The sequence below is a fragment of the Archocentrus centrarchus genome, chromosome 3, assembly GCF_007364275.1.
Source record: "Archocentrus centrarchus isolate MPI-CPG fArcCen1 chromosome 3, fArcCen1, whole genome shotgun sequence".
In the NCBI taxonomy this organism is placed as follows: domain Eukaryota; kingdom Metazoa; phylum Chordata; class Actinopteri; order Cichliformes; family Cichlidae; genus Archocentrus; species Archocentrus centrarchus.
Window position 1 is genome coordinate 15763918 of NC_044348.1, and position 22115 is coordinate 15786032.

The following is a 22115-nucleotide window of genomic DNA, read 5'->3' on the forward strand; positions in this document are numbered from 1 at the left end:
AAAACGGAGCAATGCTGTTGGTAAAATGCGGCTCCGGAGACTTAATCTATAAAACACATTTATCCAGTAGATAATATGTCGCAGTTAGACCATACTGAGCCGATTTTAATGGTGAACTAGACCCTTACGATGGTTGATTGTGGTTTTTATGCAGTAACCATGGTTTTACCAAAACCATGGTTACTGCATAAAAACCACAATCAACCATAGTGGATTTTCGTAAGGGTCGAGCCATCTTTACTCCGACTTTAAGCTCGATTTACCTCGTTCATAAACCTCAGTGCACAACATCCGAGGTAATTAAAAGGCCACGGACTTTCCCTAAAAGCCACCTCGCAGACCCGCCCCCTAGTTTGTCAGTCAGACGGTGCAGATGGCGTGGAAAGGTGAACGGCCAGGTAAGGAGCGTAACAAATAGTTTTGTAGCCTATCAGAATGCAATCTCCTGCTTAAGCGACGCACATGTAGATGCTCTTAAATGCTAGTAAAAAACATGTAGGCCAGCTTGAGGTGGGCCTGAAGTCAGGATCAAATTAAACTCTGGAGCAAACGTTGCTGTGGCTTGAACCGCAGCACCATGGCTGTTTCAGCATCTTCTGCCTATAAAAATCATTAATGCTTATATATGTGCATATATTTTTTAGTTGTAGGATAAACACTGCCATTCCTATATGTACTGTAATTCAGAGACACTGTAGAGGGCAGTTAAAGAAACTTGTCATTTGGGCGTTTTACAGGCTGCCAACATTACAGTAAAAAAAAAACAAAAAAAAAAAAAACACAACAATAGAGAGGTCATGCTGTAACTTAGGTAAAGCCTGTCAAATAATATCTGTCCTAAGTCTGTTCTTTAACATTTATGAGTCTCCTTTGGTTCAAATATATTCCTTTCTACGCAGAAATATTTTGTCTGTAGTTTCTGCGCACACGCAGCCCTGAAACCACAGATCACTCAGATATTAGCAACCCCAGTTTAACCCTTGTTGCGAAGCCCCAAACTACTTTTTTCTCAGTATTGACAGTAACTCTTCTAACCTTTTCCATTTATTTACAGATGGAAAGTGAAGTGTGCACACGTGAAAAACTGGGGGGGGGGCATTAGTTTCATCTAAACTATTTAGGTGTGTATGTGCACAGTGTGAGAGGAATTTTAGTGATTTATGAACCCAGCAACTTTGAATCTTTTTTTCATAGTGTTGCTGTAATACCATAAAGCTCCACAATGATGGTGATACAGGCAGGATACTGTTGTGTGTCCACAATGATGAGCTTCCTGCAACAGAAACTGTCTGACATTGCCTTTCTCTGTTGTTTCAGCACTCCAATCACCAAATCATCAAGACTCTTGTCAGTTAGGTCAGGTTGTCTGTTTTATATGCTATAAACAGATGGTGTGTGTATACTGTAGTCAAAATAGTTGTTTTTGTTTGTTTTTTGCAGCTGTAGTGTTGATAAGAGCTAAAACAAAATCACTGCCATTCAAAAGGGGAGACAGAGTTTAATGTAACATATCTAGAAGACTCGCACTCCTTTAAAGATGTCATATCTGGTGAATTTTGAGAGACTAATTGAACTAATGGAAGTTATTATAAAATGTAATTTTACTAGTGTGCAATTCAAAATTGTTTCAACGTATGTGTGGTGTATTTAATATTCTGCAGGTCTAGTTATTATTTCTATCAAAGTATCCTATTACAGCCATTTGCTCATAACAGTGTACTTTATTTTTATGGCATTTTAAAATAAGTGAGTAAAGTAATAATTTATTTATATAGCACCTCTCAAGACAAGTATCACAAAGTGCTTCACATCATAACAGGCAAGTATAACATGAAGAAAAAAAATTAACCAAGCACAAGTCTAAAAAGGTGAGTTTTTAGCTGTTTTTAAAATGGCACTGATGTAGGCTGGTGCTCTAAAAGTCATAAACAGAATCTTAAACTGGACTCTGAATTTATTTAATGGGGGAGCCAGTGCAGCTGGATCAGCAACAGTATGACATGAGAGCATTAAGAAGACTGTGTTAGAAGCCTTGCAGCAGTATTCTGTGAACAACCTGGAGATGCTCCAAAGAATTTTTGCATAGACAAGTAAACAATGAGTTACAGTAATCCAAATGTGATTAAATGCATGAATGACAATCTCAAGTTCAGAGCACAACACAAAGGATCTTAGCAATATTCCTTAAATGGTAAACGCAAGAGTGAACCAGAGATTTGACATGAACATCCAGTATAAAAGCAGAGTCAACGGTTACCCCAAGGTTCTCAGTAGAAAATTTGGCAAATTTGGCAAAGGGACCAAGAGTTTCCAATATCCTGGGCACAAATCTGTCAGGGGCACAAACAAGGACTTTGGTTTTTTTTTTCTTCATTAAGTTGGAGAAAGTTATCTGCCATCCGACTTTTGATACCCCCAAGCACCCAATTGGCATCTGTAGCTTAGAAACATGTTCAGTGCTCTAATTATAACTGAGAAAATAATTTGGTTAAATATATGCATATTCAATTTGTAGATCCACTTTGTAGCGATGTACATTCCCCCTCGAGGAGTGTGAAAATCCAGTTTAAAATATGCTAAGAGGCATTAAAAAGGCAACAATGTAACATTTTCATATGTATTAGAATTCTTGCAGGATTTGTTCTGGCAGTCAGCGTGCAAATTGCCTGATCCCTGTGTCACTCTAACAGTTGTGGCATTAGGGTTGGGGGCTTGTATTGAATTACCAATGTGGACAGAAATTTGGCCTCGCAAAACTACTCATATGAAATGAACTACTAATCCCTTTTTCATGACTTTTGATTGCTTTATTTGTCTGTATGGCAAATTTGATATCACTACTTGTTGTGTTTTTAATGAAACTACAGTTGAAACCAGAAGTTTACATACACTATATAAAAAGACACATGCATGTTTTTCTCACTGTCTGACATGAAATCATGAAACCTTTCCTGTTTTAGGTCAATTAGGATTACCAAAATTATTCATATTTGCCAAATGCTAGAATAATGAGAGAATTTTTTTAAGGCATTTTTATTACTTTCTGCAAAGTCAAAAGTTTACATACACTAAGATTACTCCGCTTTTAAACAATTTGGGACAGCCCATATGAGGATGTCATGTCCTTGGAAGCTTCTGATAGGTTTATTGGCAACATCTGAGTTAATTACAGACACACCTTTGGATGTATTTTAAGGCACACCTGAAACACACTGCTTCTTTGTGTAACATCATGAGAAAGTCTAAAGAAATCAGCCAAGATATCAGGAAGAGAATTGTGGACTTGCACAAGTCTGGTTCATCCTTGGGTGCAATTTCCAGATGCCTGAAGGTGCCTCGTTCATCTGTACAATTATACGAAAGTACAAACAAGATGGGAATGTCCAGCCATCATACCGCTCAGGAAGGAGACGGATTCTGTGTCCCAGAGATGAATGTGCTTTGGTCCGAAATGTGCATATCAACCCAAGAACAAAAGCAAAAGACCTTGTGAAGATGCTGGCTGAAGCTGGTAAGAGTGTGTCTTTATCCACAGTGAAATGAGTACTGTATCAACATGGGCTGAAAGGCCATGACAACCTCTGCCAGGAAGAAGCCATTACTCTAAAAGAAACATTTAAAAAAAAAAAAAAAAAGCCAGATTAATGTTTGCAAATGCACACAGGAACAAAAACCTTAATTTTTGGAGACATGTCCCGTGGTCTGATGAAACTGAAGTTGAACTGTTTGCCCATAATGACCATCGTTACGTTTGGAGGAAAAAGGGAGAAGCTTCCAAACCTGAGAACATCATCTCAACTGTGAAACACAGGCGTGGCAGCATCACGTTGTGGGGTTGTTTTGCTGCAGGAGGGACTGATGCACTTCACAAAATAGATGGCATCATGAGGAAAGAACATTATGTGGCAATACTGAAGCAACATCTCAAGATATCAGCCAGAAAGTTAAAGCTTGGGCACAAATGGGTCTTCCAAATGGAGAAAGACCAAATTTCAGCCTTTTTATCTTTAAAAGCTTTTGAAATATCCTTGTTTAAACATTCAGAGCTTTTTATATATATATAAATATAAATATTATATAATATTATATTTATTATATAATAAATATAATATATATATATATATATATATATATATATATATATATATATATATATATATATATATATATATATATATATATATATATATATATATATAAATAAATAAATTGTCAGGTAACTCAGAGATGGTTGAGAAGAAAATGTTCAAAAAATTTGATGTAAGATGGATAATGTATTTTAAGGAGGAAATTGAAATAAACTACATAAGCCAAAATGTTAAATATGACTGTGTTACACAGAGAACCTAGAAAACTCCTGTATGGGTTTATTTGGTTCCATTTCCTTTATATAAGAGGTGGTGTGTTAAAAATAAATAAAAAAATAAAATAAATCCTGCAGGATATAAACACTACTACTGCATAGTAGTTAAAGAACTGTCCTGTCCCCTAAACCATACACAGGTAGAGTTCCCTGTTTACAAAACACCACAGACTGTTCAGAGCATACAATGTCCTGACAAGGATGGCACACCTTTTTTGTTCTCTACAGTTACAGATTCGTCACCTGCCTTTTTACTGTAGCTTCTGGCCTCTTGCAGACATGTCTCGTCAATTCCTAAAGGTGAATCTGAGTGAGGTGGAGGAGGAGACGCAGCTGCTAGCAGAGAAAGTATATGCATCAGCACTAAAAGAAGAAGAAAACAAAAATGCTTTGTCAATGTTCACGATGCCCGAAGACTGCCCAATTGGCCTCCAGCAAGCCAAAGACCATGAACTGCTTAAGGAGCTGGCAGAGCAGCAGTCGGAGGAGACTGTTAAGAGGTAAGCCCTGCTCTGACTCTGAACCACAGATCAGGTCTGTTCATGTGACGAAAGTTATCCTCAAGTTAAAAAAAACAAAACAACCTTAACAGGAGATGTTTTTGCTTTTCTTTGATATTTATGCGCTGTTAGATAAGTCTAAGATAAATGAAGTGTGAATAATGCAAAGATGTTTGGTAGAGTCAAATAAAAATTTGAAGTTGGGAATTAGCATAATAGGCCTCTTTAATGAGTCATCCTGTGATGACTTTGGGTAAAGCCTCAGATATTTATGTGAACTCTGCACCAAATGCTAAACATGCTGCTGACTTTTCAGGAAGAACAGCCTGAAGATGATTCGCTCCAAGTCCCTGCAGATCCCAGCCAATTCAGACTGGGCACGCATAGTGACACCATTCATTTCCCCCAGCTCCACCTGCTCGTCTGTGCAAGAGAACTGCCCTGATTATCAGAGGGTTACTATTAGTGGGGATTACTGTGCTGGTGTAAGTACTCTGACTGGAAGTGCGAACTGGTGTGCATCATAGTTATAGAAATGTACACTCCTACAGCCTGGATTATTTGATATGTACTGAATTTAGTCATATTCACAAGATGGTGAAACATGGAACATGAAATGTTTGCAAAACAAGCGAGGGTTGTGCTAGATTGGATCTGTGGGTAGGATGCTCTTCCTGCTGTGACTGGTTGTTTTGCTGTACTGATGGCAGCTCAAACCCCCAAAACCCCCAACAGCTAATTCCCATGTAGAAAAAACAAAAAACCACAAGTGTGAAATTTTGGCATTTTTATAACAGTTTTGTCTCTACTTCTGCAAACAATTTAATCTGTACAGTAGCAAAATATTATATGGTCTCATAACCTCTTCATACATTCATTATAACAATTTGAATTTTAAGATTAACTAGTAACAAAAAACTGTCAGACAAATGTAAAACATACAATATTTTCAAATTAAGTGAGATTTAAGTATAAAATATGAAAACATTTGAAAGCATTTATGTGCCATACATGCTGGCACGCTCTGAAAGGATTCCTTCAAAATTTTAAGACTTACTTTAGATAAGCCATCTATATTTTGAAGTATAAAATGTGAATTTAGTTGGGGAGCTCTACATTGTAATAACTAATCAAAGTTCTGTTGCTTCACAGGCTAGCAGCCATTCACAGCAGAGCATCCCTCTGCTTGATCCGGTTTAGCCTTGCCTATTACCATATTGTTTGGATAAGACTTGAATTTGTGCTTGATGCCCACTTTCCTCTCAGATCACGCTGGACGACTACGATCAGGCGGCGAAAAATCTGTGTAAAGCACTGCTTCTGCGAGAGAAATACTCAAAGCTAGCCTATCACAGATTCTGTAGAACGACAAGCAAGTTCCTATGCAGTGCTCAGAACAAGAGCTGGTGTGAAGAAGGTGAAATCCTGCCAGGTATGATGTGCTCCATATGCTGCATGTATAATATTTAAAAACATGCTTTATTCTAATTTATATGGCTGTAACTGAAAAATATTGTGGCCACCAGACGTGTGCCCATGTCTAGAAGCTGGGGAGGATCCCTACTGCATGGACAACATCCCCGAGAACCTGAACTATGCACTGAAGATGAAGGATGGGATAGTGTATGTGTATGATAATGAAGAGGCTCTCAAACACAACCAGCCCCATGATCTTCCTTACCCAGACTTGGAGACATTTGCTATAGAGCTGAGTCATGTGCTTGCCATGACTGCAGATGGGCCTACGTAAGTTTCCAGAACAAAGACTATGTAAATCTACTGGTTATCATCTGCGCTGCAGTTCTCGGAGAATAAACCCAACGCCACTCTAATTTTCAGGAAAACCTACTGCCATAGAAGACTAAATTTCTTGAGTTCAAAGTTCAACCTCCATGAGATGCTCAATGAGATGGCTGAGCTCAAGGAACTAAAATGTGTCCCTCACAGAGATTTCTACAATGTTAGGAAGGTTAGTATCTTTATCTTTAGGTGCTGTCAGTGGGATTTGGGAAGTGGGGGAACTCCAAATTCTGGTGTTGCTGAACTGATTTTTATTGTGAGCTCTAATAGATAATTGATTGATTGATTGATTGATTGGATCAGCTGACCTGTGCTGGCTCTGAAGTTTACAGCATTTTTTTTTTTTTTGTGAACTTGGCAAATTTCATCCTGCAGTATATTAACATTGTTACATTGTCTCTCATACTCTCACGGCTGCTTTCCAACTCACACCTTAATGCAAAAAGAGTTGAGCAAATGATGCTAAAGCACTTAAATTTAAAATTGATGGCTATTACTTTTGACCTAACCTTAAAGTGAATGTAGATATCAAAGCAAAGATGAAACTTTACAACAAAATTGCAAACTACCCAGATTAGCCTGAACTTGTTTAAAGTGTCCAGCATTTTCACACAGACTTTGAATAACATAAAAATTGCTGTCATTCAACTACTTGTCAAAGAGCATGTTGAGGAACTTCTGAATGTGACCAAACTGCCATAGAAGCCTAAAGCCTCAGGAGAACCTTCACCAGTTACACTGGCAGAGGTGGTTGGGGTAGTTGAGAATCTCCCTGGTGGCAAGGCATGAGGATAGTATGCGTTTCACCTTGATATGTTCAAGGCTCTGGACACTGTGGGAAGGGCTTGGTTGATGTGCCTCATTCATGTCATGTGGAAGTCTGGGAGAGTGCCTGTGGAGTGGCAGAGCAGGGTGGTGGTTACCATTTTCAGAAAAGGGGACCAGAGGGTGTGCTCCAGTTAGCAGGGTATCACACAGCTCAGTCTCCCTGGGAATGTTTATTCCACGGTGCTGGAAAGGAAGCTCTGGCCAGTTAAACATTGGATTCAGGAGGAGATTCCGTCCTTGCTGTGGAATCATGGAAATCATGGGAGCTTGACCAGCCAGTCTTTTATGGACTTGGAGCAGGCTTACCACTGGGGGCCTCTTTGAGGGACTGGAAGTATGGTGCTCCAAGGGCATCCAGTGCTTGTATAACCAAAGTGAGAGCTGTCCCTGAATCCGTGGCAGAAAGTGGATTGCAGCTGAGTGTAAAATGGGGGAAATTGGGATGAGAGTTGGTACCTCCAGGTCTGAGGCAATGGTTCTCTGCCTGAAAACAGTGGAATGCTCCCTCTCAGTTGTGGGGGAAAGTGGCCGTCGTAGGTGTGAGAGTTTATGTATCTTGGAATCTTATTCATGAGAGATGGACCATCGGAGTGGTGCGGCATAAGCACTAGTATGGTCGTTATACCGGACTATCTTGGTGAAAAGCGAGAGCTGAGCCGAAAGGTGAAGTGATTTACCAGATTTACCTAATTACTGAAAGAGTAAGGCTGTGAATACAAGCACTTGAAATAAGTTCCTTCGTAGGGTGGCAGCGCAGAAATCCAGAGGCATCTCAGACTAGAGCTGCTGCTCCAAGTCGAAAGGAGCCAGTTGACGTGGTTCAGGCATTTGCTTGGGATGCCTCTTGGGCATGTCGCTTTGGAGGGTTTCCGGGCATGCCCAGCTGGTTGGAGAGGGCCTTAAACACAGGATATCAGTACGTGCAGACTGAACATACTGTTTCTTTCTTCCAGGTGGACACACACATTCATGCAGCTGCATGCATGTCTCAGAAACACCTGCTCACTTTCATCCAGAAAACATATCAGACTGATGCAGACCGTGTAGTTTTAGAAAAGGATGGACAAAAAATGACTCTCAAACAGGTTTTCCAGCACATCAACAAAGACCCCTATGACCTTACCGTGGACTCTCTGGATGTGCATGCTGTAAGAAATTATTTCCTGTTCCCCTGAATGTAAATATTACTATCAAAGCAATATAGATACAAATTTCATGTTTTATCTTTTTGCTACTTATATCTCCTTTACTCTCTGCCTCTAATATGACTTATCAAAATGATATTTTGTGATTCATTACATTTACAGGGGAGACAAACCTTCCACCGCTTTGATAAGTTCAATGCGAAGTATAACCCAGTGGGAGCCAGTGAGCTTCGCGAAATCTTCCTGAAAACAGACAATGTTGTTAATGGAGAGTATTTTGCTTGCATCATAAAGGTACTATATCATGTAGCCATCCATTTAAAGTCAGGGCGACGTAAAGAAAATTTAGTGCACTCTATCGCTCACCATTTTTAGGAGGTGGCCCATGACCTGGAGGAGAGCAAGTATCAGCATGCAGAGCCACGCCTGTCCATCTATGGAAGCTCTCCTGGCGAGTGGTACAGTCTGTCCAAGTGGTTTATTGATCACAAACTGTACTCTCCAAACATGAGGTGGATGATTCAAGTACCCAGAATATAGTAAGTGCCACATCCTAAAATTGCACATTTTTAATTTAAACACACTTTGTGAAATCTAAAATATGTTTTTATGCCACAGTGATATTTTCAGGTCGAGGAAGCTGATACCCAATTTTTCCAAGATGCTGGAGAACGTATTCCTTCCTCTATTTGAGGCTACAGTTAACCCGCAGAAGCACAAAGAAGTTCATGTTTTCCTCAAATATGTAAGATTTGTTTTTATCAAAACAGATCTAAATATTAGGGGGGAATGTGTTTGATCAATTTTGCACAAAAAGATATAATTCATGTCTTTTAAGTTCTTAACACATTTACTCCTATTTAACATTTATGCAGTATAAACAGGCTATAGTGTACATTAGCTGTAAGCAGTTCTGTCTAGATAAGCAATGAAAATATAGTAAAGCACAACTTCAATAATGTATACATATGTCTTTAATAACATAAATTGGCTTCATAAAAGTTAAAATTGGTGACAAATACACTGTATAGGCAAAAATATTGAGCCACTCCTCTTAATACTGGAACTCAGGTGTTTTCAGTCCCATTGCTGCAGGTGTATAAAATCAAGCATCCAGTTATGCAGACTGCCTCTGGAAACATTTGTGAATAAATGGGTCATTATAAAGAGCTCACTGAATTTGAGCATGGTGCTGTAACAGGATGCCACTATTGTAACAAGTGTGTTTGTAAAATTTCTTCCCTCCTAGAGGGTATTCCACAATCAGCTGTAAGTGGTCGCAAAGTGGAAGTGTTTAGGAACCACAGCAACTCGGTGACTTGGCAGATAATCTAAGGTTACAGAGTGGGGTCGCTCAGTGCTGAAGCACATAGTGCATTAAAGTGACCAGTGCTGTGCCAACTCAATAACTGCAGAGCCCCAAACCTTCTCTGGCATTAACATCAGTGCAAAAACTGCACTGGGAGCTTCATAGCATGGGTTTCTATGGCCAAGCAGCACCTGTAGGTGTAATCTGTAGGTGGTTCAGTACTATTGTCCATATATTGTATTTTGATTGAAATGTCCCTATTATAATGTTTGTTGTAAATTAAGCAGTTGATTGGTAACATTTGTGGAAACAAATTACTAATAACCTTATAATAATACATGTGGGACTTCATGAAACAATCTCTGCAGAAAGTGACTAAGTCTTTGTTTATGTGGATGCAGGTGTCCGGCTTTGACAGTGTGGACGATGAGTCCAAACACGGTGATCACATGTTCTCCTTCAGGAGCCCCAAACCAGAACAGTGGACTTCAAATGAAAATCCCCCATACAGCTACTACGTCTTCCACATGTATGCAAACATCATAGTCCTCAACAACCTCAGAAAGTAAGTATCCTGTTCCAGATTGGTTGGAACATGAGGAGCAGGCAGATTGAATTTACTTGAGGTCTACTAAGTAGCTGACTTACAAGGTGGGGCATTCCAGACAAAGGGAGTGAGAAATTTGGACTCAAAATTTGAGAAACGGGCTACAAATTTTGGAAAGCTTTGTACAAAAAGTAAGCAGAGACTTGAGTGATGGATTGGTGGTACATAAGTAGGATGGGTTGATGAGCTGACTAAGAACGGGGCTCTTTCTGTTACCTGGCTTCACTTACCTTCACACTGGTTATCAGGCTAAGCGATCACCAGAAGTTGGTTATCATTTACATTTAAGCCCAGAGTTGATCAATCTGTCTACAAATGTATTCACATGAAAGGGGCGGTGTTGGCAGCATCTGACCAATCACAAACATGGACAGATTTATTGGCAGCAGAGTGATAAAGGACAGTAAAACTATAATATACTGCTCAGAAAAATTAAAGGAACATTTTAATCAGAGTACAGCATCAAGTCAGTTAACCTTATGTGATATTGATCTGCTCAGTTAAGTAGCAGAGGGGGTTGTTAATCAGTTTCAGCTACTTTGGGGTTCATGAAATTAACTAGAGGGGCAATGATGAAACAACCTCCAAAATAGGAATGGCTTCACAGGTGGAGGCCACTGACATTTTTCCCCTCATCTTTTGACTGTTTTTTTTTTTCTTCACTAATTTTGCATTTGTCCATGGTCAGTGTCACTACTGGTAACATGAGGTGATGCCTGCAACCTACAGAGGTTACACAGGTAGTCCAACTGCTCCAGGATGGCACAGCAATATATGCCTTTGCCAGAAGGTTTGCTGTGTCTCCCAGCAGATTCTCAAGAACATGGAGGAAATTCCAGGAGACAGGCAGTTACTTTAGGAGAGCTGGACAGGGCTGTAGAAGGTCCTTAACCCATCAGCAGGACCAGTATCTGCTCCTATGTGCAAGGAGGATGAGTACTGCCAGAGCTCTACAAAATGACCTCTAGCGGGCCACTGGTGTGAATGTGTCTGAATTCTGAATCCTGACTGAAATTCTTCAAATAAACCATTCCTCTGGAGATGATCAGTTAGCTGTTTTACAACTACTACTTTTGTGTCCTGTATAGAGAGCGTGGACTGAACACCTTCCAGTTCCGTCCCCATTGTGGAGAAACTGGATCGCTCACTCATCTGGTCTCTGCATTTCTCACTGCTGACAACATCTCACATGGACTCAACCTGAGGAAGGTACTTATAACTGTAGCCATTTGTGGTCTTTACAGTAAAGGATAAGTATTTCATGTTATGACTTTCACAAACTTTACTTATGAGCTGGAGAATAATACAAAGGTCACCACTTTAGTACTGACACGACTCACTCAGCATGAACATAAAATATATGATCACATTATGAGTGTCTGTTTTCCACAACCTTGAGCTGTATCTATTTTCTCAAACTTCCCACAGAGCCCAGTCCTGCAGTACCTGTACTACCTGGCCCAGGTGCCAATTGCAATGTCTCCACTCAGCAACAATGGTCTGTTCCTGGAATACTCCAAAAGCCCTCTGAAAGACTTCCTGCACAAAGGTCTGTGTGTGTCCCTGTCCACTGACGATCCCATGCTGTTCCACTACACCAAGGTAAAAATATACAGGAAACTGTGTTTTCAGGCTATCATTCAGAACCATTGTTTCACACATTCCTGCAGTGTGGGTTACTGGGATGAAGTTCTGCCGTGTGAATAAAGCTTAGCCGCTATTTTATGTGTCTCCTAGGAACCACTGATGGAGGAATATGCTATAGCAGCCCAGCTGTGGAAGTTCAGCACCTGTGATGTGTGTGAAATAGCTAGGAACAGTGTGCTGCAGAGTGGATTTTCTCACCAGGTATAGTCATGTACTCAATTTAAATTTAAAAAAAACAAAAAAAAAATTCTGTCATAGCATGCATTCATCTTTTTACATAAAAATCTAATCATCCTTTCTTCCACCTCTCATTATGGCTTAATTTTACAAGGACAAGAAGCGCTTCCTTGGAGAGAACTATCTGAAAGATGGACCTGAAGGAAACGATATCCATAAGACCAACGTTGCCCAGGTCCGCATGGCCTACAGATACGAAACACTGTGCAATGAGCTCAGCTTCATTGTTGATGCAGTGAAGTCTGAATCCATGAATTTCCACACTGAGTAAAGGGGAATTCATATTTGACACTATCCGAGCATGATGTGCTCTAAGACATCTATTTAACTTTGTTTTGTAAAAAGTACCCCCGGGTGACTGTGAGAGAATAAAATTCAATAAAACTGAAACTGAAAGCACAATACTTAACTGCTTGCAAATTAATAATGGCTGGATTTCCTAAAATGAAGATGTATGCCTTAGATAAGGGACGGCACTCAAGTGTCCAAAGGTAAAACTGTGGAGGTGCACAGGATCTGACACCATTTTATAACTTCACACTGCATATTAGATGTTAGAAAAGTTGCAAGTGAGAGAGCAAACTCAAATTGCTTGCTTAAAATCAGTTTCGGTGATTTTTGAAAAGAAATTGAAAGATACCGAAGAGTAAAGATTGGAACAATGTAGATTTAAGAAATGGGTAAACTTGTAGAAAAGATGGTTTTATTGAGTGAAACACCAAACGCGGTGGCGCAGTGGTTAGCACTGCTGCCTCACAGTTAGAATACCATCTGGAAGGCCTGGGTTCGATTCCACCTTGGCCCAGGCCTCTCCCTCTCTCTGTGTGGAGTTTGCATGTTCTCCCCGTGCTTGCGTGGGTTTCCTCCGGGTACTCCGGTTTCCTCCCACATTCCAAAGACATGCACTTACTGGGGTTAGGTTAATTAATCTAAATTGCCCATAGGTGTGAATGAGAGCATGAATATGAGTGTGAAAGGTTGTCTGTCTCTCTGTGTTGGCCCTGCAACAGGCTGGCGACCTGTACAGGGTGTACCCTGCCTCTCGCCCTATGACAGCTGGGATAGGCTCCAGCCCCCCCGCGACCCTGAACAGGATAAGCGGAAGTGAATGGATGGATGGATGGAAACACCAAACGCTGATAAGAATTTCAAATTATTTTATTACAAACATTGCCCTCTAGTGGCTAAACTGCACCATTTACTAGCATAGATGAATGAAAATAATGAACACATACAAAAAGAAATCATGTTACAGCCATTCTGTTACTTAATTTAACATTAATCAAGGATCAAAACATTTATTGCGCGTCACCCACTTCTATCCTCTCATCTTCCTGAACTTCCTGAACAGCTTGCTCGTTTTCTGTAATGGTCTTCACACATGTCCACTCTTCTGTCTGGATGTGTTCTTGCTGCTGTTTCACATCTGACTTCTGTGAGCGACGCCTTTTGTTTTTACAGATGGACAGAAAAAAAAAATAAAAATCATAATATGCACCAAAAAGAAGAAAAAATATCATTCTTACTACAGCTCAAAATCCGCTTCATTAAGGAAAACCACGTCTGTACCACTCACTCCTCATTTATACACTTGTAACAAATCTTTTTTAACTTCATTATTATATTGTGTATTATAATGAAAAGCACTCACAATTTTAGGTATGCCAGGATGATCATTACAAGTAGGATAAGGGCACAGGCGCAGATGATGAGCACAGCCTTCACTAAAATATGAAACAAACATATCCACTATTAATACTAAGGTCTTTACTTGTATGAATTACTCCTTGTGCTGTATCAATTGAATATGACAGTTCAGATTATGAGTCCCATACCTCCAGTAAAGCCTTGCGAACTGCTGACAAAGCGGGCTGTTTCTGCATCATTGTCGAAGGTTTCAGGAATTGAGGAGAAAGCTGTAGATTGCATTGCTGTGGTGTGGTGTGTGTGACCCAAGTCATGCGTGCTCATCAAAGGACTGTCAGTTACTTCATATAACCTCTGTTGTATTGCTGCATCTGTGCAAAGATTAGGTGATTATTTGTACTTTCTCCTGTTTGAAACTATAATCATGTCTTGGAATAGTAATATATTCTTAATTATATCAACGTTACAGCACATTTTTGTTTCTTGCAATGGTGATATTAAATTAAAATACCTTTTGTCTCTTAATGAGTAAAGTGCAGATGCAAAGTTTCTCACCTGATTCATTGAAGCAAAACACATCAAACTTTTGTCTTACATCAACTCGCCACATCACCAAACCACTCTTATTTTGGCCGCAATTGGTAAGTGGCTGGATGCGGGGAATGACTACGAAATGTTCATCAACCCATCCAAACCTGAACAAAAAGTGATATTAGGTGCTTTTTTTTGTATTCCTCTGAGGTGATACTTTTTTTTTTTTTCCTCTAGTCTCACCTGCATGTTTCCATGCCTCTAGAAAGAGCCGTGTTTACTTGTGCTCTTGAAGCAATGTTCAGTCCAAGGGATGAGCAGAGCTTACGAGCTTCACTGGCATTGAAGGCGTACTGAGGCTGGTTGAGTTTATTTAAAGAGGTAACCAGGACTAATCCTGCAATGCTTTGATTGACTGCTGGGAAAACTGGAAAAAGCAAATAAAACAATGTTAGATTTGTTTACTGTATATGATAATATAATTCTAAATCCAGTAATATATTTCTACACAGTAGAAAAAAAAAAAAATATATATATATATATATTTTTCTACTGTGTAGAAATATCCGGAATAACTTACCTCTGATGCGGCTTGTGTCAATCATTTGAACAGAGAAGGCTGGAGTAACAAACAGTGCTGCTGGGATGCAAAGCCAGATGATATTCATGACTGGTCAGAGCAAAGACATATGAATGCTGGGAATGACCGCTGTTGCAAGTTTTATGTGTTTTTGAGCCAAAAGGCACGGTTAAATAGAGGTGATTCTGCTCACTGGGGTGTATGTACTCTGTCACTGCCAGTGAGTAACGGAAAAGGAAGAAGGAAGTACTGCGCACGGGTCAGATCAAGAGCCATCCTATGTTCAGGGAGTAGGGCTCAGGAGACAATGAGATAAGTAACAATCAAAAAGACAAATTTGCAGAAATTCAGTGGAAGGGGAAAAAGAAGTGGACACATTTTTCCCATTCAGCATTTTAATGTGAAATGTTTAACTTGGATAAGTTATGTGAGCAATCCATTTATAAGATGCAAATGAAAATACAGAAGGTGACATTTGGAGCAGAGTTGTTAAAGGTTTCTGAAGGAAAGAAAGATGAAATACACGTGAAGAGATTTTCAGTGTTCCTGACCTCTTACAGGGCACTCTGTTCTGATGATTTCCTCCCTTGGGGAGTTCATCATGTACGCACTTAATGTCTTTGGTCTCCTCAGATGAGCCTTTGGCACACGACGTGATTTCCACAAAAACATTTCTCCGCAGGTCCTGATGGCAGGAAATGACGCAGAACCTGCTGACGAAGATGCAGCAGTGTTTTTGACAGATGTGAGGTAGCAGTGAGGTGACAATCTGGAGCTCTGAATAGCAAATTATACTCATCTTACACATATATTTTACCTCTGTAAGGGTGGGGCTTGTATGTCATTGTAAAATTAAACTAAATTCCATGACATGAGACGTTCTAATGAGAACACAAAGGTATTTCCCAAATGGTCTCAGTGAAAGAATTTAGATCTTTTTCCCAGCAAGATGTTTGACTAAAGATAAGCCTCGTGCCATAAAACATGATATTTGCTCTGCTCAGTTACAGTCCCCCAATAATCCGAAAGCAAGTGCTTTGAAACTAAAACGCATAAGTGGAATTCAGCCAGCCTCAACTTTATTATCAGGCCCTTTAGTTTCACATGAGAACCTCGTGACATAAAGGAATAAAGCAACACTATGAAAATCAAGTTAGCAAGTGTGACCATCTCTATAAAAGCAGATGTTTTGGCAGGTCAGAAGTGTTAGGAATGTATGCCACAATCTTGCTGGGAGAAGACGTCGCAGCAAATGCACCTCGAAGTCAGACTCTGCAATGCTTAGAGAAGCAGCAAAAATACCAAGAGCTACATGTCAGACTCCACAGTACAATTAGAAAAATAACATGGCAGTTGAATCTGAACAAACCACAAGACTTTTGAAGCAATGTCCTTCAGACAGATAAGACCAAAATGGACATATTAATGGACACCATGTCAGCACAGTGGAGGAGGGCTGATGATTTGGGCTTGTTTTGCAGCCTCAGGACCTGCGTACCTTACAGTCATTGAGTCGACCATGAACTCCTCTGTATATCAAAGTATTCTAGAGCCAAATGTGAGCCTCTCTGTCTGACAGCTAAAGCTTGGCCAAAATGATCTCATGTAAGGGGACAAAGAGCCTGAGCACATCAACAACTCTTCAACAGAATGGCTGGGAAAAAAAGAAAGAAAGAATCAAGGAGTTACAATGGTCCAGACCTCAACCTGACTGAAATGGGACCTTAAGAGAGTTGAGCTTAAATGACTAGAGAATATTTTCAGGCACTTTTTATTTAAAGGAGAAGTGGCAGACCATAAAATGGACAAAGAACAGACAGCACAGGCAGGCACACATGTGGAAAGAAGACAAAGAAAAGACCTGTGCCATCTAAACAGTGCTCGCATACAAGAAGAAGATATTTCAGTGCTCTGAAGTAACAATCAAATATGGCACAAATGAGAACCAGGTATTGCACTTAAAGGACTGCTGTGGAATGTGCTTACAGTTGAAATATTTTTTATATAAAAATGACAAAAACAGGCTTTAAATATGCATTAAAATTCTCTCAGGGGCTTCATTATCTATCAGACCTGAGAGATTATACTTTAATATTAGAGAGTAGATAAATATACAGTATTTCTACTGTGGCATTTAAAGAAAAGTGCCATATTTAGCATTCAAAGTACCAAAACCAGAATGAATCATTACTATATGCATCTAATTTAATTAAATATCTATTTCAGCACATAATATAATTGGTCCCTAAACAGAATTATCTCATTTATTGCTGCAGCAAACACCCTTTCAACTTTCCATTTCAAGCAAAATTATAACTTAATGCTGCTGACCATGAAAAAAGGCATCCTGAGCCTCCCAAAATGTCCCTGACCCTCAAGTTTCAAGGTCATTTGATTCAAGTGAGTGATGATATGGTAAACTGACAGAGACACGATGAATGTGGCCTCTGTCATTCTGTTTAGCGGGTTCTTTGGTTGTGTTCTTACACCCAGTCCAAAGATCTCCGTCAGCATCTCACACAAAGTCCTTCTTCCCTTACGTGTCCTCGTGTCGGCTGTAGTAGTCACTGAAGAATGAACAAATACTGAATATCACGCACACGGCCACAAACAGCGTCAGAGTGATCCAAAGAAGCCGCCGACTCACAGAGCTCTTGGGACAGAACTGGCTTACAAGAGCCAGGACCTCCTCCATCCTCCTGTGAAGATAGTAGGTTCGTATAGTCAATGTCAAAATATTCTGGCAATCAATTGGTGTTTCGACAGCATGTAATAGTGTTAAAAATCTAACTTTCTGCTCTTTTACTGTGCAAAAGTCTTCAGCTTCCAATGAGCCAGCCTTTCTTGTAATTTTTAAAGTGGTTTTGAGCAATAGTTCTCCAGGCTTTCTGAAGGTCTTTCAAAGTTTTTCTTTGGATATTGGCTGCTTTTTCACTTTTTTTTTTTTTTTTGTTTGTAAAGCCACTTAACACTGACCTATGACTCAATCAAGAATAAAGAAGGCACCTAACTCAAGAGATCAGTCTCTGTTTTGTCTATACATATTAGCAAAGACAGGACACAAGACCTAAGAGATGCATCTGGCTCTTCAGTTGATCCATCTCTTGTTTGCCGGAGCCTCAGCAGAAACGGTCTCAGTGAAAGGTTGTTTATCAAGAAGTCATTCTTAAAGAAGGGAAATGGGCAGAAAAGTCTGAGCTATGCCAAATTACACAAGAACTGGACTAAAACTCAGTGTCGACAGGTCTGATGGAGTGATGAATCCAAATTTCTAATTTTGTCATCAGTGTGTACGGAGGAGGTCCGGAGAGAGGTACAACAGCAAGTGTCTACACAGTGGAGGCTCTGTCATGGTTTGGGGCTGCATTTCAGTCAGTGGTGTTGGAGACCTTGTCAAAACTGATGTAATTATAAATTCAGTAAAAACATACCTGGATAGAAAAGCACACAATGGAAAATCATCAGTCATGGATTGGCCTCCCCAGAGCCCGGGCCTCAACATTATTGAAGCAGTGTGGGATCATCTTGACAGAGAACAGAACAAAAGGCAACAAACACCCAAAGAGCAGCTTTGAAGATCCTTCAAGAAGCCTGGAGAACTATTTCTGAAGACTGCTTAAAGAAATTACAAGGAAATTTGCCAAAGAGAGTTCAGACTGTGCTGAAGAATAAAAGTGGTCCCACCAAATATTGACTTTCAAGCTCATTTGAATTAAACGTTTTTTTTTTTCCTGTTAAGCACCTTGAGGCGACTGTTGTCATGAATTGGTCTTATATTAATAAAATTGAATTTAACTATTTTGACTTTTATACTGTATCGTTTGCACCTGTGTCACAGTTCCCTAACAAAATATAAAGAAATGAGGCCTCCCTAAAGACTTTTAGACAGTACTGTATCTTTATGATTTTTTTTAAAAATGTGTTTGTGTTTCATAATTTAAGATTTATATTTTTCAGTATAATAGAGGCATTATCTTTAACTAAATATATAATTTTTTTTTACAAAAGGGCACAAACATGTTTCAGTCAAACATAAGGCAACAAAAAGAGAAAAAAATTGGATTATTCATAAATACTATTTGGAGCGTAAAGTATGGCATTAATTGTAACCTGAAAATTGTTGTGCTTATGTCAATCACAGACAAACATACATACACACTTTATATTTCCTTTTCTGAGACAGATTCAGTGTACCTGCTGTTCTTGAGCCTCTTTCCACTCTCTTCATCCTTATTTTTTGCTTCCAGCAATTTCTCTGCAGCACTCTCCTCTTCACATTTCTCTTCCTGAAGTGCTTTGCTTTGCCTCAGTCCATCTTGGTAGCTGCATTTGAAATGTTCACAAATGTTCACATTTATCAGCAAAATCTGAACACACGAGTGAGGGAATATCTAATAAACAGCTACGTCATCACACAGTGTCTGTTTGTGTACATTAATAAGCAGGAGAGAAGGCCTCACCCTTTTTGGTAGGCCTCCTCTTCGATCTTTGCCTTGATCTCGGCTCTGAGCTCTTCCAGGTTTACTGAAGGCTTGGCTGGCTCATTTTCCTGCTCCGACGCACTCTTTCCACTGCATTGTTTCAGATAGGAAAGTACAGTCAGCCTTGGACACAGTGACGATCACAGCAGACGTTAGAAAACAGTGTAGAGTCAGGTTCCACCACCACACTGTGGGCCGGTCGTATAACGGATGAGCTGCAGTGCTGGCTGAGTGGGGTGTGCATTACCGACACCACCATCACAGGCACGGTGAGTGCAAACAGAGAACTGTGATGGCACTTTGCACATTTGTTTTTGCTATTGTCCTCAGAGAACATCTAGCCCAGACACTTGAGAGCTCTACTCAGGCTGACTTTATAACCACAATATGATTGGAGCCTCGGGCCTGGACTTTGTCAAACTCTTTCATAAATGTTTAGATTACTGGATAGCAAATCCTGTAATAGCATATCCCTCAACTGCAGTCGAGTTTGATTTTTTTTTTTTTATGCTTTCAGGGTTATTTTTACCTCACTGGGATCTTTTCTACACTGTAAAAAACACCCTGAAGGTCACATAAACAAATTTAAGTCCCATCTACAGTGCAGAATGATTTTTTGATAAGCATGATTAATAGCGGCATGTGACTTACATGTAGTTGTGTGTCTGTGTGCAGAGGCATGTGCATGTAGACAATATTAACATAGGAAACCTACCATTCTGCTGCTGGCTGTGCAGCCTCTGTGGAGGCGTTGCCTTTCACGTCATTTGCTTCACACTGAAGAGAAAAGTGTTAAAAAATCTTAATGCTGCCTAACAACAAAACAGTTAACAGATATTTGCTGAAATATGGTTTCTTTTTAAGGCTGAATGTATGCTTTTACATATGGGGGCTCTATAGGGTGGTCCTGAAATGCCAAATTAAACTTTTACGATGTGCTTTGAGTTTTCTGCTCAGCGTCATGATGAGACGACAGTCTCAAAATTTCAACTTACTGTCTCAAACTTCTGAGTAAGTTGAAATTTTCAGACTCCTATCCCAAAAATTTAAGATAATAACCTGAAATTTTGACTTATGGATGGCAAAAAATGTTGTTTTTTTTTTTCACTGGTGGAAACAAGTTTCCATACAGTGAAGATCAGAGTTAACCAAGGATAACAAAACAAACTCAAACTTGGACACCCAGAAGCTACACACTAAGAAATAGAGGGACAGGAATGGACCTAAAAAGGTACAAAGGCTTTGTTGTTCCAACTGTACCTTATCAGGTACATAATTTGTACCTTTTTAATGGGTACAGTTTTGTACTTGTAAATAAAGGTACATATTTGTCACTACAGGTACAGAAATGTTCTTTTAAAGGTACAGACAATAAGGTAGAAAATCATTCTGAGGTTCAGAGGTACAATGTTGTACCCCACTAGGGTACAGCTGGAGCGACAAAGCCTTTGTACCCTTTTAGGTCCATTCTTGTCCCTCTATTTCTTAGTGTTTAGAGTGTGCTCAGTTTTGGGACAACTGCCTCAAACTTCTTGCACTCGAAGTCATTCTTTTTGGTGACTCTCCTCCAAGAGGATTCAAGAGGATGCCTTGAGAAATTTATGAAATCAAGATAAATTTTTTCAGAAACCATTTTTTAATTCACTGGCCTAAAATACCCAAATAAGGCCAGGATAGGCTTCAGAACCCCCCCTGTGACCTTCAAGTACCTGTCAAGATCCCATGTAGACAGAGGGGAAACATGCAAACTCCATACAGAAAAGCCACAGCTGGCTGTGACAGATTCAAACCCAGGACCCTCTTGTTGATGAGTGATCATTGCCTAAATTGGAGACAGCCTGATTCTTTATGGACTCTTCTTTATCTGTCAGTTTTGCTCTGCCCTGAGTCTTTGTTTCAAACACAAATGATTCCCATTTCCAGTTCTCATCGTGCTCCATCGTACACATAGAGAAACCACATTTTTATTTTAGTGTACTACTGCGGACCATCCTGAGGCTCAAACAGAAAAACATGCTGTCACTGAGGCCAAGGGACACTACTTTTTTATACATCATTTTATGTACTTGTGATATAATCAAAGAATCACAGCATATACTAGAATCGTCTTTCCTTTTAGAAACTGTTCCTGCTTAGTAAACATGCCAGTAAAACACTTCAGTGTAAGTATTTTGTCTTAAAATTGCTGACTATGTTGCCAACCCAGTGAGGAAGCTTATCTGGGAGTGTGGGTGTCTTTGTATTAAATGTTTGATACATTATTTCCCATCAGGACAGGAAGACCTACCAGGACAGGAAGAGCAGCGCTAACTGTGGGTCCTGCACTGGAGCCTGGGCCAGCTGTGGCCAGAGTCTGACCCGGGATGTTAAGGAGATTAAACTTCGGCACCACCGCTACGCTCACCCTGCGTCGGGGCATGGCCTACAGATGATTGGGTGA

General features: G+C 39.8%; 3 protein-coding genes across 6 annotated transcripts in view; 1 reads left to right on the plus strand and 2 right to left on the minus strand.

Moving 5' to 3' along the window:
* The first annotated feature begins 373 nt into the window (after positions 1-373).
* ampd3a (adenosine monophosphate deaminase 3a) lies at positions 374-12828 on the plus strand. The gene is made up of 15 exons (XM_030722746.1): positions 374-398; positions 4641-4863; positions 5180-5348; positions 6130-6295; positions 6390-6609; positions 6703-6832; positions 8445-8639; positions 8799-8930; positions 9012-9175; positions 9255-9381; positions 10347-10510; positions 11641-11761; positions 11981-12154; positions 12290-12400; positions 12531-12828. Exons 1-15 carry the CDS (start codon positions 374-376, stop codon positions 12705-12707), a joined length of 2298 nt encoding a protein of 765 aa, XP_030578606.1. The 3' UTR covers positions 12708-12828.
* A 783-nt stretch (positions 12829-13611) lies between these two features.
* Positions 13612-15349, minus strand: lyve1a (lymphatic vessel endothelial hyaluronic receptor 1a). The gene is made up of 6 exons (XM_030726082.1): positions 15195-15349; positions 14858-15041; positions 14639-14778; positions 14272-14454; positions 14088-14160; positions 13612-13882 (listed from the first exon to the last, which is right to left on the minus strand). The coding sequence occupies exons 1-6, from the start codon at positions 15280-15282 to the stop codon at positions 13735-13737; spliced, it is 816 nt and encodes a 271-aa protein (XP_030581942.1). The 5' UTR covers positions 15283-15349; the 3' UTR covers positions 13612-13734.
* Positions 15350-16761: 1412 nt separating this feature from the next.
* The window catches only part of mrvi1 (murine retrovirus integration site 1 homolog), a 37261-nt gene continuing 31907 nt past the window's right edge, over positions 16762-22115 (minus strand). For all 4 annotated transcript variants that reach the window (XM_030723917.1, XM_030723902.1, XM_030723910.1 and 1 more), the window contains exons 35-39: positions 21963-22097; positions 20391-20452; positions 19655-19765; positions 19389-19517; positions 16762-17893 (exon numbers count right to left, since the gene is read on the minus strand). In XM_030723917.1, the coding sequence (XP_030579777.1) occupies positions 17731-17893; positions 19389-19517; positions 19655-19765; positions 20391-20452; positions 21963-22097 (600 nt within the window). In that variant the 3' untranslated portion in view covers positions 16762-17730. The remainder of the gene's footprint in view (positions 17894-19388; positions 19518-19654; positions 19766-20390; positions 20453-21962; positions 22098-22115) is intronic.

Coding starts and splice junctions, on each gene's coding strand:
- lyve1a (XM_030726082.1), bottom strand. CDS start 15,282: ATGAATATCATCTGGCTTTGCATCCCAGCAGCACTGTTTGTTACTCCA. Junction 15,042..15,194: donor TGACACAAGCCGCATCAGAG/GTAAGTTATTCC, acceptor TGCTTTTTCCAG/TTTTCCCAGCAGTCAATCAA. Junction 13,883..14,087: donor ATCCTGGCATACCTAAAATT/GTGAGTGCTTTT, acceptor TAAAAACAAAAG/GCGTCGCTCACAGAAGTCAG.
- ampd3a (XM_030722746.1), top strand. CDS start 374: ATGGCGTGGAAAGGTGAACGGCCAG. Junction 6,610..6,702: donor ATGACTGCAGATGGGCCTAC/GTAAGTTTCCAG, acceptor TCTAATTTTCAG/GAAAACCTACTGCCATAGAA. Junction 8,931..9,011: donor ATTTTGCTTGCATCATAAAG/GTACTATATCAT, acceptor CACCATTTTTAG/GAGGTGGCCCATGACCTGGA.